Below are 20,922 nucleotides of genomic sequence, written 5' to 3' on the forward strand. Positions count from 1 at the left end.
AGGAGCTGATGGGCTGGCAAAAGAGAAGCCTCAAAAGAGAGAATAAACTCTCTTTCTAAAGGTAACAGATAAATTTTGATTTTCATATTTTTTTTTAAAAAAAGGGAGAATAAAAGTTAATGCCAATGGAATATAACTAAAACTCTTACTAAGAATTCTTTGAAAATCACCACCATGCTAACATTTCCTGAAAACAAAATTATTCCACCTTATGGGATATTTGAAACAAATATCGTACCTGAGCAATAAAGACACTGGCCATCCACTCCATCTGAGTTTGTGAACTATCACAACACAGGTGCCTGAAAAACAAAGTTTAAAAAATACATAGCTCAAAAAGACAAGACTGTTCTCCAGTGTATTTGTTTGGTGATTTAGTGATCAGAAATTTCATTGGGTTTCTCCTGATTGATGACTTAATGCACTCGAGTGAAATATTTCAGTACAAGTTGTTTCCATCTTCTGAGAAGGGTATGATATCAAAATAACAGTGTAAATATGCTGTTTTAAACAAAATACAGCTGAAGGCTTTGGTAACTGCTGCAAAATAATCAGCAATATTTTGTGAAAGGTGGAAAGATCAATGTTATTTTGCTTTTTTCCAGGTATATGATGGTAAAATATCTTTTTCCCCTTAAATTCTGACTCTAAGGAGAAAAACATGTGCATGTCCTCTTAAGAGCAGATTTTTTAAAAAGGCTTAGACAACAGTCTTCATCATAATGATTATAAACACTAATAGCCAAAAGTTGCCAGCTCTTAACTTACCAGTGATGTTTTTCAGAATATGCGGTCAATCCCCAACTGCATCACATAGGAAAAAACACAACACAAAGGTACATTAAAAATGGCACATTTGATGTATTTTGCAAGACTGAGAACCATATTAGATTTTAAGGAGTGAAATTTAATGGTGGAAATGCATAATAGAGCAGATTTCCACAAGTGATGATTCAACAGGCATGATTTAGCTAGAGGTGAATGCTGAATGTCAAGGGATTTGGCTACACATTTGTATGGGCTGAAGGGAGACAAAGGAAAAGAGCCTTGTGATGTTATGGAGCTGAGGGGGATACTTCTGAGAAAATACTCTTAACTGAGTAAGAACAAAAGTGGCCAAAATAAGAAAACATATATATAGACATACTGATATTGGGGGAGTATGCTAACTGCAACACAGGTATATGTGCTGGGCTTAGAAATTAAGTATGGAGGCAAAAGTGAGGACATTTTCAGTAATCTCAGAAGCAAGCACATACAGTTCATTAAAATGATTTTTCATATTAAGAAAAATATTAGTATAAACATTTATTAGCTATTCAAAGTAATTTGTGATAAGAAATTATGGTATAAACTGAAGGGGACTTCAAAGAGTTCACAGAAACATTCATACTATCTTTCAGTTCCATTTTTCCACAATTTTTTTTGAGTACTCTTGTATATGCTATGGGTTCAGTACTAAATTTGGTACAACACTAAGGGTGAATTACAGAGCCAGGACTTTCTAAAAATATACCAAAATATTCTAAAAGCTAAGCATCAGGAGGCTGCAGGGCAGCATGTGCTCTCCTGTGTTCAGACTTGCCTAGAACACCCCCGGGCTGTGATGTGACTGATCAAGGAATGGGATGCAGAGGACCCATGTACTTCCCAGTAGATGACACCTTCTCGGGACTTCTTGCTTTACCTAGGGGAGACTGCAATCACCAGAGTTTGATCTGAGTCTCACGAGCACATCATCCCTCTTTGTCTACTCATACAAGTTCCTTAATCTGCCTTAGGACCCGTGCCACAGGCAAAGCAACTTAAGGGATTTATCTAAAACTTATTTTATAAAATGTTAGACTCAGGACCGGCCTGTGGCTCACTTGGGAGAGTGTGGTGCTGATAACACCAAGGCCACGGGTTCGGATCCCTATATAGGGATGGCCAGTTAGCTCACATGGGAGAGTGTGGTGCTGACAACACCAAGTCAAGGGTTAAGTTCCCCTTACCGGTCATCTTTTTAAAAAAAATAAATAAATAAAATAAAATGAAATGTTAGACTGATATCACTCATCCCTAAATCCTTGAACAGACAGATTTTCCCATAATTTTTTCAACAGCACTTCCATTTCAATCTTTACCTTGTTGGAGGCTTCATTTTCTTTTTTACTCCAAGATAAAACCTCATTGAACTGAGAGAAAACATTTTGTCATGTTTATTACTCTGTAAGAAAAACAAAATAATTTGCAATAAAACAGATTTTAGATATTTCCTTATATTTTCCTTGAGCATTAATGACTGGGTTTAGAATTGTTTAGTTTCTCCAATGTTTCATAAATATAATACCAAAGTTTTAGTAAATAAGACTGTTTTGATTGCAATGTAACCAAATAAATAAATTTAAATAGATAATTTTGGATATATATGTGTGTGTGTATATATATATCTTTATATAGTTGTGTATGTATATATACACACACACATAATTCCATAATTCTTAGGGTCAAATGTGCATCAAAAGTGATTTTTTTTTCCATATATTAAAAATAAAATACAATGCATGTGCCATACATTATGTAATTTCACAGACCACCAGTGTAGTCTGGGGCAGTACTCTGTATTCAAATATATCCTTATGTCTGTACTGAAATGCACGATATTTCATACACTGTAAGATAAATAAAGGCTAGAAATATTTCCACATTGTTTTGAGTCAGATTTTGCCACCAAATGAGTTGTGATTTTCTGTACTTCTTGGATTTCAGAATTATGGAAAACTGACTCTGAACATGTGTGGGCATACATCAAACTATCTCAAGTATCCACATTAATCAAAATTATCACCAATAGTTCAATAAGGTAGACTTTCTAAATAAAAGAACCCGCCAACATATTTATCTGTGCTTATGGAAATTCATTACACCCTAATTTTAAAACTTAGTATCAAAACCAGACACATTTCATTATTTACCATTGGATACCCTGTAATAGATTCTACAAAGATAACAGCCATGGAACTAATTTATAATATAGCATTCCTCATATCCTAAAAATTCTCAAGGGAATTTCTGTTTCAAACTGGTAGGCAGACAGCATTTATAACTAAGAACGAGGTGTCTGAGGTCACAGAGACCTGGGTATAAATCGGACTTGCTGCTTACTAGTTTGTGATTTCCTATTACTTCTCTCTACCTTCATGTCGGTAAATAGGGAAAATAAAAATATTGACCATTTCATTAGGTTATTGTGAAGATTAAATGAGAACATAAGGAGTTACTGTGAAGGGTTATTGTAAAGATTAAACAAGAAAATGTCCAGGAATCAGCATAAAGTAATCTCACGAGAAATTAAAGCTACACTATAAATTTAGAGCACAACGCCTCATGGAAATAGCCATGTAGAATACTGTGAGGGTCCTAGGACAATGCACAAAAGCCCATGTAGCAAATATGTAGCTCAGCTAAGTACTAAGGTCTATATAAGTTAAAATATTATTATAGTGTCTTTTCTTTATGAAAGCAGCCATAAAGTTTGAAAAGTAAAAGGTGAAGAATATGTTTATAAAATTAAAAATTGGTTTCCATGGAGCCAACAGGTTGGGAGAATACAGTGGAAATATACAGGAAAAGAACCCAGAAGGTGATCAAGAGTAACGCTGTGGTGACTAAAGGCCTGGAATGTATGTGATGAGTTCATTCTTAATCACTATTATCAATAAGTCTGCTATTATTATCACTGCAGATAATATTTTTTAAAAAACAACATATTTTGGATTTTATTTACACTGATGGCTAGATTTCTAGAAATCTAGCCATAAGGAACCACTGGGTCACAGTCTAGGAATATGATCAGAGTAAGATCTTAGCTAAACTGATAGGGCACATTTACTTACAGTTAAACGTGTATCTATGTATTTGCCAGCCATCTTCATTTTTGATTTGGCCAACAATTTAAGCATTTCTTTACCTATTTGGTTGCATTAGTTATTTATAAATTAAATATGAAATCACCTTGTCTTTTTAATAAAACATTTTATTCAAATTGCTGTTTGTCTTAATTTTGTTCATCGTTTACTTTCATTATTTTTATGAAGTCAAATACATTGATCATTTTTTGGACTTGCTTAATTTTTGCTTAAGTTTAAAGTGTTTCCACATAGCTGATGTTCAATTCCATGGTCTTGTAGCTTTAAGGGTTGCTATCTTTAAAGTTTTAATTCTTTCATCAATTTGAAATATATTTTTTATACACAGTATAAATGAGAATTTAAGTTGAAAATCTTCTATTGACAACTATTTCACCTCAATTTATTAAACAAACATTAGACATGCACGTTTCATGACATATTTATCAAAAATTAAATCCTGATATACAATTTTTTTTACCAGACTTTATGGTAGCACTGTACTCTGTTCACTTTTATACCAGAATTATAATATTTAAGCTAGTTTAGCTTTACTGTATGCCTTAATAGTTAATAGTTAATATTAATAACTTAATGGTTGAGAAAATATTTCACAACTATTCTACTTTCTATCTCCCACAAAGTTTGTAAATATTCTTTTCTATTTATCCTTTGAGATGAATTATCAGATCATTTTTGCAAAGTTGTAAAAATAATTCCCTTTGAGAATCTGAAGAGAACTGTATTAAATCTATAAATCAATTTAGTAGACTTCACATCAATTTTATTTCTATCAGTAAAGTTCTGTGGTTTTCTTCCTCCACTTCTTGTTAAAGGTGTTTTCTGGTAGTTTATGCATTTTCTCTTCTAACTACCATTGTGGACTGATTTTTGAATATTGGTTTTGTAGACTGCTAATTTGCTGAATTTTAAGGAAGAATATTTAACAATGTGAGCTATTATGGAACAAAGAAGTAGCTTCATAAGGTAGTAAGTACTTCACTATAGGTTATGTTCAAGGAGAGCAGAGCTAATAGGAAGGCATGCAGTAGAGGTGACTCCTGGCCACCTTTCTGAGATTAAAACTGAGCTTAACATCCATCCTAACAGTTTAGATTGCTATTCCCTCGGACACAGTACCAACTGAGGCAGCAGGGTCGAGTGAGAGGCAGCAATTCCAACAGTATGGGGAAGATGAGACTTGCATGTTTGAGGTTAAGAGACACTGAGCTTGAACTATACAGTCTTCATTTATACATTGATAAGTCCAGGATTGCCTGCATTTTGAAGAACTTTTGGTACTAGACTGAGAGCCCGACATAATTTAACTGATTCCCCAATCCACTCCTGGCATGCAAGTTCATTACTTTATACTATATCCTATCCAAAGGAACACAAATGGCATTATTTGAGAGGAGATCAGCAATTGTGGAAAGAAATCTTTCTTCATTTAGATCTTTCAACTGAATATGCATAAAGAGGAACTATAAAGATACTAACGTAAAGTTTTATAAAAGGAAATCTCATTTGGCAAGATAACTTTACTGCTGGCTTATCACAACTTTCTCTTTTGGTATGTATAATTTCTGGAGAATTTCTCCAAAAAGTTCAATACACTAGACTGTTATGAAGGCTGGAATGTGTCACTTGAGTTACTATATTTCAAAGTAAAGCTTTTAACTAAGCCAATTAAATGAGTGTGCTTAAAAAATTACTTTTGAGGCTAAAACGAGTCTGCTTATTAGTGCACGCAACTTTTAATGACCTCCTTTACCCATTTGCTTTTTTTACACCATTAACAGTGTAATAGCAATATTCTTTGAAACCTCTCACCTTTTATGTAAATCAAGGCTGAAAACATTTTAATTAACATTTTCTGTACAGAGAAAACATGCAAAACAAAATATATCTTCCCCTGTGTATTACCCTAATTTGTTGTTAATGAGCATTCATAAATTATCTCTAATTAACACAAAGTCTCTTTAAATGTACTTCTCAATTTGTAATTCCTACTTCCATCTCAGTAAGTCATTTTCTAAATATATAGCATCACACATATCTTAATGGCAACTGCCAAAACCAGAGCCAATTCTTAACTCAAATAAGTTAGGGGATTTTGCTATTGATTATTTACTAAAATAAACTCACTTGTAAAATCACTTGAAAAGTTAACAGTGCAAAAGACTTCAACCATCAATATTAACAGGGACAGACAAGTAACATGAAAAAATAGCCATCAAAATAAAAGCATGTGTTGAAAATAATAGTATTTTGAGTTATAACACAAATCTCTCATCTGCTTTTCTTAACATGCAAGTAGCAGCTACATAAATTTATCCTGACAGATGTGCAAATATAACGTTCAAATTCTTAATGATTAAATAATAATTCCATAACCTGAGGTAACTGTGATTTAAAAAAAGAATGTCTTCAGTGTCCTTAAACAGCACTGTCTTTAGATAAGCTCTCGAGACTATCACTACCTACCAGTTTATATGAATTCTCTTAGAGTGAGCAGGATGGTCCTTTCAAAAAGACTCACATTCTTAAATGAAATCTATTCTATTAAGGAACATGAGAGTCTTCATCTTACTTACAAAAGCAATCCATCTTTAATAGTCACTTCTCCATAAACATGCTTTCCTGTGGCAGATATTAAAGTTTACATCAGCTTGAGGGAAAACACTGTGGAAAACTAACTTGTACATATTTCCATATTTGAAAATATTTTGTACTATTTAAATGAAAGAAACTTATCTTCTATAAATAAAATTCTGTCAGAGAAATCACTAAGCTAAAATACTGTAAACTTACTAAGTTTACTTAGTAAAGTTCCTGCATAGAATCTTTGGAGTCAGATGCCTGGGAATAAATTCTGACTCCATCACTTACTAGGCATGTGATCTTGGACAAACTATGTAATGTATTTGTGGCTCTTTCTCCATCTGCAAAGTGGGAATAATAATAGTACCAATTTCATGGGGTTACTATAAAGATAAAATGAGATAATAACCACTTTTAGTTGCTGTTATCATGACTGCACTGCTGTTATTACTCCTACTGACTAGTAGTTGTTTCTAGAAACCTTCTGTTGCTACACAATGGAAGGTGTCAATTCCTTGACAGAATTCAAAAGTTCAGGTTGATTTTTAAATGCCCCAGGAAGACATCCAACTGCAAAAGTGATCCTTTACCAACATATTATGTATATGGAAGAACAAGAATTAAGATAGTAAAGTCTATTGAAGATCAAGGCAGGGGGCCCACTGCAGAAAACCAAACAAAATTAAACCAGATTCAGTTCTAGATGATTAGAATAATCAGCAGTGAAGTCTAGACTTTCTTTTCATGAACACAAACCTAAAGTTCATGAACCTTAAAACCAGATGCATTCCATTCACATAACCCCAAATTTCAATGTGTCTTATTTCTACAATCTCTACTATTCACCTCCTGATAAAACTGAAGAATAATAAATGATAACAACCACTTGATTCCTTGGCAAACTCCTTTCTGTTTATGTCAGGTGAAATAATAAGGCATGAGTTCAAGTGTATTAGTCTGTTTCTATTGCTTATAACAAAATACTTGGAACTGGTTACTTTGTAAGAAAATGAAGTGTATTGCTTACAGTTTCTGAGGCTGGTAAGTCCAAAGTCCAGGAAACACATCCAGTGGGGGTCTTTGTGGTGGCAGTAGTGACCCAGGGATCTCACATGACAGAAGATGATGGAGCAGAGAGACTAACCTCTCATGTGCTCTTCTTTCAAAGCCCTCAGAACCACGCCCCTGACCACCATTTTTAATCCATTCATTCCTGCATGGTCCTACAATCTAATCACCTCTTCCAAGGCCCCACCTTTCAATTATCATAATAGGATTTCCCACCCTCAACAGTTACAGTGGGGATTAAGCCTCAGTGAGGTTGGAGGTGTATCCAATTTATAGCATCTAGTACAGTATATAACTCTCTGAATAGAGGGATAAAAACTGCAAAATCCAGGGTTGTTTCGCTAGCCTCCTGCCTAGACATTCCACTGTCCTTGAAGAAAGACAACACAGGCTTCATATGCAAAGTAAGAATGATAGTAACGTTTATTTGTGCCCACATGGAGGCATCCATGCTGGAGGAACATGCAGGGAAAGTGTATATTTATTCTACATTAAAATAATTCTACATTTAAAATAATTGCCTCGGTATTGCTTGAATCTCAGAGAAGTAGAGATGTTACCATATACACCCATGTGACTATCACCCAAAACGACAGAGAACATTTCTATCTAAAGCGTTGCCTGCTGACCCTTTTCTCTAGCAATTCCACGGTAACGTTTCTCCTTAACCTAGGTAAACACTTTCTGACTTCTATCACCATAGATCAGTTTTGCCTGTTCTTAGACTTCTTATGAACAGACTCACAGGGTACTATTTTGTGCCAAGCTTCTTTTGTTCAACAAGGTCCCCAAGATTCACCAAGGTCATCATATGCACTAGTTTTTATTCATTTTTATTGCTCAGTAGTATTTCATTGTGTGAACATATCATTCTCCTACTGATGGACATTTGAACTGTTTCCAGGCTTTAGGTTTTATGCAAAAAGCTGCTTATGAACATTCTTGTACAAGTGCTTTTGTGGACATAATACCTAGAAGCAAACTGGATGGCCCATGGAGTAGATGTACAAATAACTTTAAAAAACTGCCAAACAGTCCTGTACAATAACTGTGTGATTTTACCCTTCTTCCACCAACAATTTATGAGAGTTCTCGTTAATCTACATCCTTGTCAACATTGGATGTTGTCACTATTATGATTTTAGTCATACCAATGCACGTAAAATAGTATCTTGTGATTTTAATTTTAATTTCCTGATAATTAATGACATTGAGCACTTTTGGTTCAATGGCTTATTGACAGTGTCTACATCTTTCTTCATGTAGTGTCTGTTCAATCCTTTGCCCAACTTTTATTGGGTTGTCTTTCTTACTGTTGATCTGGAAGAGTTCTTTCTGTTGTGGATATGAGTCCTTCAAGTAGATGTACTAGGAATATAATTTTCTCAACCTGGGAGTTGCCGATTCATATTCTTAGTGGTGTCTTTTGATGAGCATGCCATTATTATTATACATATTGACAAAATGTTTCATGGTTTAAACAGAACTTTCACATATATTATTATTTAAGCATTAAAATAACCTTCCATGCAGGACTTATACTACCATCATCATATTTCAGATTCAGAAGTTGAGGTTGAGGGGTTAAGTTACTTATTCATGCAAACAACTCAGCAGAGATGAGATTTTCTGATGCTAAATTCAATATCCTTATAACTATTTCATTTATCTACTCCCTGTTTTTTATCTCGTTTTCTTCTCCATTCTACAGTTCTTTAATAAAAGCTTTTAGAAAATTCAAACTTACAGGAAATACATCAACAAGATCCAATCAATATTATATGCATAATCAATTCATTCAAACATATAGGAAAGAAATTAATAAGATTTATTTTAAATTTTGGATGCTGACTTTTGATTCCACCTTTTATTAACTTCTATTAGCTAAACTCAAGCCTTCTTTACCTTAGGAAATAAGATATGCTCTCTTTTTTTTTTTTTTTTTTTTGTCTTTTTTGTGACCGGCACTCAGCCAGTGAGTGCACCGGTCATTCCTATGTAGGATCCGAACCCGGGGCTCGGCCCAAGATATGCTCTCTTAATTTTACTGACTGAGATGCTGATTTATGTTAGTTTATGTAACACATATTACACTTTTCTTCAGGGCCTACGTCATTCTCTGTCCTAAAACATTTGAGATACTTAGAAACATCAAATGAACTTCTTCACTGAGTGCATATTCCAGAGGCTGAAAGAAATAAATCATCAGCTTACCATACATTTTATTAACCACAGGCAGCGACTTCCAAGAGAGATGGCTGAGAGTGGTATAAAATAAAAATGAAACCCAGACAAATAAAAATGTATGCATGTTCAAATACTGCTTATACAAATACCTTCACATCCTTGTAGAGAAAAAGATATCCATCTCGTAAAACAAAATAACGGTCTTGAAACTTATTTCCAGACAGTATTTTAGAGGGTTCTTCTTTGATTTTCAAGACTCCTTCTTTGATACTTTCCAGGGCACTCCTCTCTGTAAAGTACACCAGTAATTTTGTAAGTTGAGTACATTTTCACTTATTTGGAATACAATATAAAACATTCATATATTTTCAGTTTTAATAAGATAAAGTAATAACTTGTTTTTTTTCCACTTCGCAGCCTAAGGTGAATTTCTGGGAACACCAGGTGTCAGAAGTATTACTATTTACCACATATAGGCCTGCTTCTGCTGTCCAATTAGCCATGGGGTTGTGATGAAATGTGATTAGTCCAAATTGACATGTGCTGTAAGTGTAAAATACACACCAGATTTTGAAGACTTTGTACAAAGAAATGAAAGTAAAACATTACAATTTTTAAATGTTGACTACATGTTGAAATGATAATATTTTGGATATTTGAAGTGAAATAAAATATAGTAGTAAAAGTAATTTCACCTGTTTAGATTTTTTAAATGCAGCTATTAGGCAATTTGGAATTACACATGTGGCTTTCACTATATTTCTTTTGAATAGCAATGATACGAACAATGTAAATACACAGGCAGAAAGAAAAACACCTTCAGGAATTCTGACTCAGGAATCCAGGAATTGTTAAGGGATTAGAGAAAGTCTTATAAATATGAAACAGCTTACCTGTTAGAGAGGCATAATTACTAAGATAAAACATTTAACAACAATTATATTTCATATGCAATACAGTGTGCCACACCAAGAAATCATTTCAACTTATTCTATTAAAAAACACTTTCTGGTGAGAACACCAAATTCATATTTGTATTTTATTGTGTATAAATTTATCAATATATCTCCAGTCTAGAACTTTCCCCTGAAATCCAGAAATATATTCAACTGCCTAGTCAAGAATTGAAGAACAGTAAAAAGAAAAAGGAACCTCAAGCCAAATGGCCATGACACTGACATTATGGTGTGAGCTTCTGCTTTTCCTGTAAAATAGGAGTAATGACGCCTCTCCTGCAGGATTGTTGTGACCCTAACACTAGCTAATGTACACAAAAGATGTGGAGCGGTCCTATATCCAGACTAAGACCTTTAGCAATTTCCTGGTATTAAGGTGATATAATTTTAAATATCCATGTGTAGTTTCTGAAATTTACAAAATAACTTGAAAGGTTTTATAAACAACCATTAGTCTTAAACCTTACAAGCCTTGGTTCTTTTGGGGAAAACTTTTACCTATATAGCAAAAAGTACATAAATATTCACAATTATTATTAGCATAAGAAAATAAAAGTTAAAAAATAGAAATTGTTCTATTTTTTATGGAATAACTAACTGGAAGCAAAATTCCCCGTGATTAATCATGTCACTGATCCTCACCACAAAGGTAATTAACAAATACCAATGTTTTTCGTGATACACATGCTGACTACCCACAGCATTTTCTTCATCACACTGCCATATCAATAGGTTCTTTTTAGGTACTTTGTGACCTTACTGAGAAACATACTTCTAAATTGTATCTTCTGATACAATTGGTTGATATTCCACAGAAATATATTTTAAAGAATGTTTTATAGCTAAATAAGAAATATAAGTATAAGTAGTGCAGTAAGAAATTTAGAAAACATTGGATGGACTTAATGATTCAGCTGATTTAGAACAAGAAAGTGAAAAAGGCATTTATAATATTGCTGGTTTAGAAATAAGTATTTTTAAAAGCATGAAATAAGTTACCATCAAGTTGTGAGATACAGATGTTATATATGGCTTATATCAGACAAAATCCACATATACCTTCTGACAGTATCTTTTTCATTTATTTTTTTTTTTCAAATTAATAAACTTTTCAAATTTTACCGATAAGAAATAAGCATATGTCTAGTGGCTGAATAAACCATTCATAGGTCAAAGACAAAATAGGCTTAGAGTAAAAATATTTTGGTCTTTGGGTGCATATTTGTTAAAGTTTATTTTAATAATCATTGTATGTAATTGAGTTTATTAGTTAAATCTTGGAGCATACATTATTAAGGGTCTCAGCAGAAAAGTGTTGAGGGGTATATATGTTCAGAATGAGGGTAAAACAAAAGGAACTTTGAAATATGAAGCTCTATGGTAAATACAGAGGACTTAAATGGCTTTCTAAAAGCTCTCACAGCTAAATTTCCATCTGCTTTCAAAAGGTTAAGATAAGTAGAAAGACACCCACTAATTAAGGGCCAGAATAAAGTTACACACTTTGGGGGACATCATGTGTGACTCTGTATGTAACAAAATCGAGATTATAAATGTAATGTCTTTCAGTAATTCACTCTCCCAAACTGTTCAGGTACTGCCTGGTCCCCCACCTTTGGGATGCTTCACTCATATTTTTCACTCCCTCCACCTCATCCTGGGCAGAAAGCTCCCTTGCTCCAGAAGAATCTGGCTCAGTACAAAGTTCATGCCAGGTGTGTCTACACACCTGCCATCCAAACCTTGTCAAGTTTCAGTACAGTTCTAATTTGTCAGTATGAAAGTCTCAGGCCCTGCATGTACCTATTGAGCTGGAGTTCAAGCTCCTATTCAGATCTCCGCAGTAGGATCCCTGCTTTATAATTCTTGAGATTCTAATCAGAACTCTTGTCTGCATGCTGTGCTGTGGGCTTCTCACTTCACTGGAATCCTGTGATCCTATGACTTCTTCGTAGCACACTGATATTTCTAGATGCCAAATTTTTCTAGTTCCTAGCTTCAGAGCTTGAATATTTCTAATGCCACATAAGCAATCTTTCTGACCACACTCCTTGCTATACAGTCATTCAATATTCATTAGATCCCTCTCATCTAATCGAAAAGACTGATTTCACATATAATATGGTCCATGATATGGCATGACATTATATGTTACTAAGCATAGAATACTGCTTTGTAGTAAGAAGGAAAAGGAAGGAAGCAAGCAAGGGAAGGAGGAGGGAAGGAAAGGAGGGAAGGAAAGGAGTGAAGGAAAGGAAGGAAGAAGGGAGGGAGAGAAGGAGGAAGGGAAGGAGAGAGAGAGGGAGAGAGAGAGGGAGGGAGGGGATGGACAGACACAACATGTGTACTTACTTGTAACTGAAAAAGAAACCAACTATTGCACATAATTAACGTACTAAAGGAAACCATTAAGTAAGCAACTTGGAGAAACCATCTAATTTTGCTGAAATTGTAACAGGTCTGAAGATTTAAATGAAATACTACCTATGAGGGTGCGTCCCAGGATCTTTCTCTGGGGAAATTAAGAACTTTGAGGAGTCATCCCCAAAGCACTTAATTCCCCCAGAGAAAGATCCTGGGATGCACCCTCATAGGTAGTATTTCATTTACTATCTTTTTTTCTTTCATTCCAATCAAATTCCAGCATATTGTTACCTTTCCCGAGTCATTAAACCCTCTCCCATTCTTGGTAGTCCTGAAGTCAGAGTTTACTGAAAGATCTTCAGAGTTAATAGTATGGGTAAAAAACAAACTGGCATTGCTAGTTATACTGAGCTATCATTTTGTTATTAATTTTAAAAGGTCTTAAATGTAGCATGTATGAAACAAAACAGAATGGCCAAATTTCTTTAAACAGAACAGATATATCATGTACCCACGACAATGAAACCAATTACCCACCCCCCCAAAGTTTTTCCAAACCATTTGAAAACCTCAAGTTCTTATACAAAAACAGCAACTCCTAACTAGTAGCCCTAAATCCCAATAAAATATTTGATCTGTGGAGGAGGTGGGGGTAGAGAAAAGAGAGAGAGAGAGAAATTCTGATGAGTAATATAGACTGTGCTTACAGGAGTCTAAAAAACTATTTATCTTTGATTTCAGGATAGTAAGGGGTTTTAGATAGAATATACAGACTGGATTTGGAGAGGTTTTGATTCTAATGCCTGCTCTTCCACTTACCAGCAAGTAGGCGACCTTGAAGGAGTAATATAAGGTCTCTATGCCCCACTTTCTCATTAGTAGGAAGAGTAAATGAAATGGTGTATGTGAAGCATTCAGCCCAGTGTCTAGCACAGAGTAAATGCACAGTGACCATGTACTATGATTATCTCTTTTATGAGCTGATCAGTGACAAGGGAATATGCAAGAAAGAGATCTATTTTTCAATTACAACAAATAGATCTATTTTCCTTTATTTTTTAAAAATAAAAAAATAGATTTATTTTTAGAACACTAGTGGGGGGAAAAAGCTTTTTTCCTTAACTGTGTAGTAAATATTAATAATAATTGAGGCTAATACTTACATAACCTTTAAAAAATCATTTTAATCGACACATAATAATTGTACGTGTTTATGAGGGTTCTGTATGATATTTCCATACATTCATACATACAATGTGTAATAATCAAATTAGGTTAGTCAGCCTATCCATCACTTCAAACATATATCATTTTCTTGTGTTGGGAATATTCAAAATCCTCTTTTAGCTAACTGAAAGTATGCAATAAATTGTTGTTAATCATAGTTACCCTACAGTGCTATAGAACATTATGACACTCCAAGAAAGTAATCTGTGCCTTAGGATAAGCCAAATATGCCATCAACACACTCCCAATCTATTTTCCTTTATGTCACTTGTATTGAAGAAGCAATAGTTAATAGAGCTAGTAGCCTGATGACATCCTTGTAATAAGATTATCTATATAAGTAGTTACATTGTAAGTATAGTTACTACTGGAACAGGATTGACTAGAAAAGTGCCAGCGATTCTTTGCCATTTACTGACAATGCAACAAACTGCAGAAAGCAGAAAACTATTTTTCTACTCTATTTTTATTATTAAACTGAATTATAATAAAATGTTTCTAAAGTAAAAGTTAGTATAATAAGTGATATATTTCTTTTATCTTAAATTAGGTTATAATTTTCAGGATAATCTTAATAAATACATAGATAAAAGTGGTCAAGTGTTCTTTATTTTATCTCTTGTGATTCTCATGCGACTTTCCAAAGTAGGGAGTACAGGTAATATCATCTCATTTGTAAATGTGAAAGTTGTGGCTCGTGACAGTCATGTGACAAGATTAGAAAGCATACTGGAATTAGAATTCAGGTCTCTTAATATCTAACATAGAATTCTGTCTTCTACACTGGGATGCTTCCCTTTGAAGTAATGGTCATTATTATCACCACCACCACCACCACCACCATCAATAACAATAAATGACCAGGTACCTTTCTTGACCTTGTGCATCATTTTACATTGTTAAGCTTTGTTTTTCCTAAAACTCATTCCTTTGATGATTTTTGTGACACTGCCCCTCTACCTGTTTTCTTGAAGCTTTTCTGATTGTTTTTTCACATCCTCTCTTGCTATATCCATTCCTTCAATGCTAATGTTGTGCTCAGCTCTCTGATATTCTTAATTTAACTTAAAAACTACATTATCTTGTACTCTGCCAAGGTTAAAACCACATGCAATAAGCTCCACAGCTGTAGGTACTTAGTTCCCTTCTAGGCATATACCCTCAAACACATGTCAAATACCTAAAACTCAACACATCGAAAACTGAATTGAGTGATACCACCTCTGTCTCACTCCTAACTAGCAAACTCCTCTATTCTCACTATCTTAATGTCTCGGGAAACACCCAAACCAAGAAACTGAGGACTATACACTGCTTTCACCATGATGATCTAATGATATTTCCTTTGGAAAGCATTCCTAGATGAAAGTGAGTTGGCAGTCCTCTGAAATTTTGTCAATACTTGCTCAGATATAAGTGATTTATTTATTTATATTTTAAAAGTTTACTCAACATGTACTTTTAGTGAGCAAAATAATACGATATAGTCTTCTTATGGGAGGATAACACGTACAAGAACTAAGCAAGACATTCAGTGTTAGAACAGATGTCAATGATCATCTAGCTGAAATGTTTTCTGTGCTTGAAAGCTCTCCATAAACATCCTGGCCTAGAGTAGTCATTTACTGCATGCTGTGTTTGTAGTCTTATATTTAAATAGGCTTCATATATTTAGGTTTTCTGTTCCATGTGGGTAAAGACAATGTTTAACAATCCTTTAAATTTTCCATAGTAGATTCCTGGATGAAACAAGAGAGCTAATAAAATCTCACCAATTAGTTTTCTCTCTACAGAATTATACTATTTGAAAAAGTCAAGACATTCACACTCTATAGTGAATATTAAGGACTATAATCAATTTCAAAGAAAATACTTCCACATGAAGTAGGCTAGGTCTTACCTTCAATCTTTTATCGGTCTTTGGATTTAAGAAGATTTGATAGGGAGTAGAATATGATTTATGGACTCCTACTATTTTTGCTAAATTTTTCTTTTATTTTCCTAAATCCATTGATAGTGAATGGCACAGCTTTCCAGGTAAGAATCTGCAGAAAGCAGTTGCATTTTTAACTACTCTATTCTAATGCAAATTTAATTCTAAAGCATCTGTCATTTGCAGTAACCTAAATTTAGAAACCCACGGGGACCTGGATTTGAGCTGCATCTTATATCTTTAAAGTATTTCTTTCCAATTTAGATCATTAAGACTTGATTCTCATGTACTGAATTCTACTGGGATAATTTTAAAGGATATTAGTGCTTAAAATAGGATTACAGCAACATAAAATTTTATTCTGTAGCCTTACAGAAGCTAAAAATTTATGGTTTACTTGTGATAGAGATGCTCAAACTTATCTCAATATAAGAAATAATGATAATAAAACATGGTGTAATAGATTATCACTGACAAAGTCTAAATTGCAAATTAAATGAAGTTTTATTCTCCCTATCTCAGTTTTTAATCCATGGCGTAGACAAGAAATCTGAGGACTATTATCTTTCTTTTTAAGTTAATTAACTCCTCATTATAAAAATGGCAATGGCACAAAATGTTTCTGAGAAATAAAATGCTGCTTTTGAAAAACATAGATTTGATTTCTAAGTAGAGGCAACAGAAAATTCATTTACTGCCATATACTTCTACAAAAGTAAAGTATGTTATCTCATTACTTTAAATGAATGAAAAGAAATTAAGTGTTGGATGATTCTAAAATCTATTCCTATTTGTGATGTCTACATTTTAAACAGATCAGATAAAGTGAGAAAACTGAAGAAGTTAAAATCCCTGAGCTACAGCAAATACTTATCAGATAAAATCCTTGATTTAGCAAGAAAGTGATAAAAATTTAATGTCAAACCAAAGTATATGCTTATAATTTGTTACATAAATCAGAAAACAATAAAATGAAAATCACATATATACAAGGGTATGTCAAAAAGTTCATGAAAAATAGAATTAAAAGTTATACAAACCTTTGCATGAACTTTTTGAAGTATCCTGGTATTGGTATTTGAACACAGACATATTAACATAGGGACAGGAACAAATACAGGGTGGGAGAGGGAGGAGGAACTTTATGTTTTAACAACATGTTAACACATTAGCTATTTGTTACTGAGAAAAAATGTGGTTGCAACCAACTACCTATCCTTGTTTTCTCACTGCTGATTTCTCTTGGCCCCCTGGTTAGCTTAAGAAAATTCTAAGAAAGGAAAAGAAATCTCTAACATCATTTCCTTTCTGCTATGAAGAGCAATTCAGCGTTTCTGAAATGATGCCAGATTTTCTGCTAACAAGCTAACAGATAAATCACATTTGATTTGCTTTCTTTATTTTCCTTTTAGATCTCAATTTTAAGGTGTAGTGGATGTAATGAATGAAGCAATAATTCTGAAGTAGGTGGTCACTGTGATTGATTCAGAAGACATTTGCCAAGACAGAGACAAAGTAGACTAAATATTCAACCTTCCCAAAATCTATCACAAAGTACATACCATAAAAGGTATTAGTAAGTTCCATGCTGTTGTAAAACACAACTACAGAAAAAAAAAAAAAATCATGACTTAAGAAAGTAATCCAAAAAAAAAAAAAAAAACGACCAGGGCTGCTTTAAAAGGACAATCCTAAATTCAAACAAATGCAAAACCAACTATAATGAAAAAGATTATTTTGCTTTGACAATGTGAATATAAATCAACCTCTAATTAAAAACATTCATAAAAATTTTATGGGCAAGATAACGAAACTGTTTTAAACAGGGTAGTCCTATTTTTGAGCAAATACATACAACTATTAATAGGAAATAGTACAATTAATGTATTTGCTGCTGGTGCTACTCTAAAACCTGATTCTTTTTTCTTGCAAAGAGACCTAATGTAGGAGTAGTAAAGAATTTTTTTAAAAGATAAATATCTCTAAAAGGCTAAATTTCTACAGCAAAAGAATATTACCTGTTTTTTCTACTTAAATGATTTGTTTACTTAGAACAGAATACATAAAAGTTATTATACTGCTTGCATTTAAAAAAATACTTTCATGTAAATATAAGGTATAGAGGACAGTATTGTGAAATCAGAAATTTATCAGATTAGCTTTGGTATTAGCTAGAAAGCCTGCAATCATACTGGGTAGGTTTACAGCATTTTAGAGCTGTACCACTATTTCCACCTTTTTTTTTTTTTTATAATAATTAGAAGTAAGACCCATCTGTTCTCAAATCCAATGTCTAGTAATTGTGTAATATGGGGCAACTTAACTTCTCTGAGCTTCTTTTTTCCTCACTTGTAAAATTCAAATAACAATATAACTCACCAGGAATTAAAAAATAAAGTTCAAATGAGCTTTGCTGTGTACAGAATTGGGTAATGATAAGTCATTAATAAATGGTTAGAGCTATTATTAATAACAATTATAAAACGTGTGGTAAATTTCATCTTACCAAACTTGAAGCCTTAGCTTTTGAGGTTGATTTAAATATAATCCTGGCCAAAAATCTTTCTAACCTGGCAATTGATGATAACCACAACAGAAAAATGAAAATTTTAAAATAAAAATTTTCTGATATCTCATACAGATTCAAAGGTTGTCTTACATGCTTCACTTGTGCTACCTAACTTTTACGTAACCTTTCATGTGCATTGTCTTCTTCCAGCTGGAGAGCAAGTATCCTTACTGGATGTGTTCTATTTTGTATATATTTGTTTCTAACATAACTGTGAGAAAAGTGAGACTTGCAGCAAGAACTTAATCTCAGAGCCTGTATAACTTGCTCTTCCTGAATGCCCCAGAGAGCTTTCATATATAAACATAATTCAGGAAGAAGACTCACCATCAATCTCAAAGTTAGGAAAACACATAAGCACAGAACAGCAAACAACCTTTAATTGGGTACCATCAAATTCGTCCACCTTTACCATAGTGCCACACACTGGGAAAATTTCCTCCTATTCATATATTATTCTTTCTTCTCTACAATACTTTGTCAGTAGCTGATTCTGTATTTAGCCGCTCATTTTGAAATACCACTTGTGCCACAATAATTACGCTTTAAATGAACCACTTGAGTTTCCCATCGTAGTTGCAATGTGAAATAATGGCACCTACCACTGTAGCGTTTGATTGTGTCAATGGTTAAGAATCTCTTCACCACAAGATACGCAGAGCCAGGTTCAGCTAATGAGCTCCACCGAAGCACCTGCTCCAGTACATTTTCTGTGTAGTGAAGAGGGCGCTCTGCAAAAAAGTAAACCCAAATCAAATTGCAAAGGAAAACATGAAGAAAATTTTTATTTTAATTATAAATTTTAAAAAATCCATTTGAAAGGATCTGTATGCAACAATGTACATAATCATAACTTATATTACCCAATAACAGCACTAGGACTACATACAAGAGACCCTAACACCTCGAACACCATTAAGCACGTAATGAAATTTGCTATGTAAATGAATCTGTGCAGGAATACGTATTTATTACTCAACTATTTTTTTAAAAAATTCAGAAGTGCTTTAATATAGCTGAAATCTAATTCTACCCTTTGTGCAATGAATGTCTTTATCTTCTTTTCAATTTAGGTAACACTCTGGTTTTCTTAGGAAAAACTGCCTATTTGCAGATGCGACTAAATAATTTTGGAAGGACTAGCAAAATATTGCCCAATACCAAGTAATAAGCGTAAATTAATTCTTTGTTTCTCTCAATAACATTACAATCTTATCATTTCTGATCAGTACTAGGGAACAACCTTATAGCTGAATTCTTATCATCAATGTGAAATTATAAAATATAAATTATACAGAGAACATACAAAAATAATTATTAAAATAGTATTGAGTAACCTATGTTTAACCATTAGGAGAAATATCAACCAGAAACATATGTAGCAATATTATACATTAACTGTTGATATAATAGGCCAACAAGCAACAAGTTAAATGAGAGCTTAAAGACTTCTCCTTCATGAATATTCATCCATATGCATTTAAAAATACGGTTGCCTAAAACAAAATGTATCACACATTCTTAGCACAGAGTTTAATAAATAAAGCACAGTACACTGAAAATAGCATAATTGAAATAGTAAGAACAGAAGCTCTGATATGAAGATATCAATACTGCCTTTCTAGTATTGTAGACATATACGAGTATAAGAAACTCAACTCCTTTATACCCTCCTACATGTAAAACATATAGCACTCGAGCTTTTTGTTTTTGGTTAAAGTAGTAAAGCTAATGACAAACAAAAAAGAGCATGTCAATAGCCTTATATTCAAATAAGACCCATAATATTGTAATTGGAAATAAAACACGATTAAAAATCATCCTGCATAATGCTGGTGTTCCCTGCTATGACCACATCAATCCAGAAGTCATCAGTAATCCCAGGTCCACAAAAGAAGAGAACAAGTTTTCTGCATCCAGTGTAAATTACCAGATTTCTGCTTCCTATTCAGTGCACTAACGTCTAGTTCTGCATTCTGTGCTTAGTGGAGCAAGTTCACTCATTACAATAATAGCAATTAATAAACAAAACAGAACAAAAAAACTGCTAGGCCATATATCTTGAGGACAAATTTACTTCTTATTTACTATTATATATCCTCTGCACACAGAATAGTACTGAGT

General features: G+C 33.4%; 1 protein-coding gene across 1 annotated transcript in view; it reads right to left on the minus strand.

The window, feature by feature from the left end:
• Positions 1-20,922, minus strand: part of ARAP2 (ArfGAP with RhoGAP domain, ankyrin repeat and PH domain 2) — a 162,188-nt gene that overhangs the window by 12,921 nt on the left and 128,345 nt on the right. Inside the window, exons 26-30 of the mRNA XM_063108248.1 lie at positions 19,401-19,529; positions 9,899-10,038; positions 2,127-2,209; positions 769-804; positions 239-302 (exon numbers count right to left, since the gene is read on the minus strand). Coding sequence (XP_062964318.1) covers positions 239-302; positions 769-804; positions 2,127-2,209; positions 9,899-10,038; positions 19,401-19,529 — 452 coding nt within the window. The remainder of the gene's footprint in view (positions 1-238; positions 303-768; positions 805-2,126; positions 2,210-9,898; positions 10,039-19,400; positions 19,530-20,922) is intronic.

This window comes from Cynocephalus volans, chromosome 9, assembly GCF_027409185.1.
Source record: "Cynocephalus volans isolate mCynVol1 chromosome 9, mCynVol1.pri, whole genome shotgun sequence".
NCBI classification, from domain to species: Eukaryota; Metazoa; Chordata; class Mammalia; order Dermoptera; family Cynocephalidae; genus Cynocephalus; species Cynocephalus volans.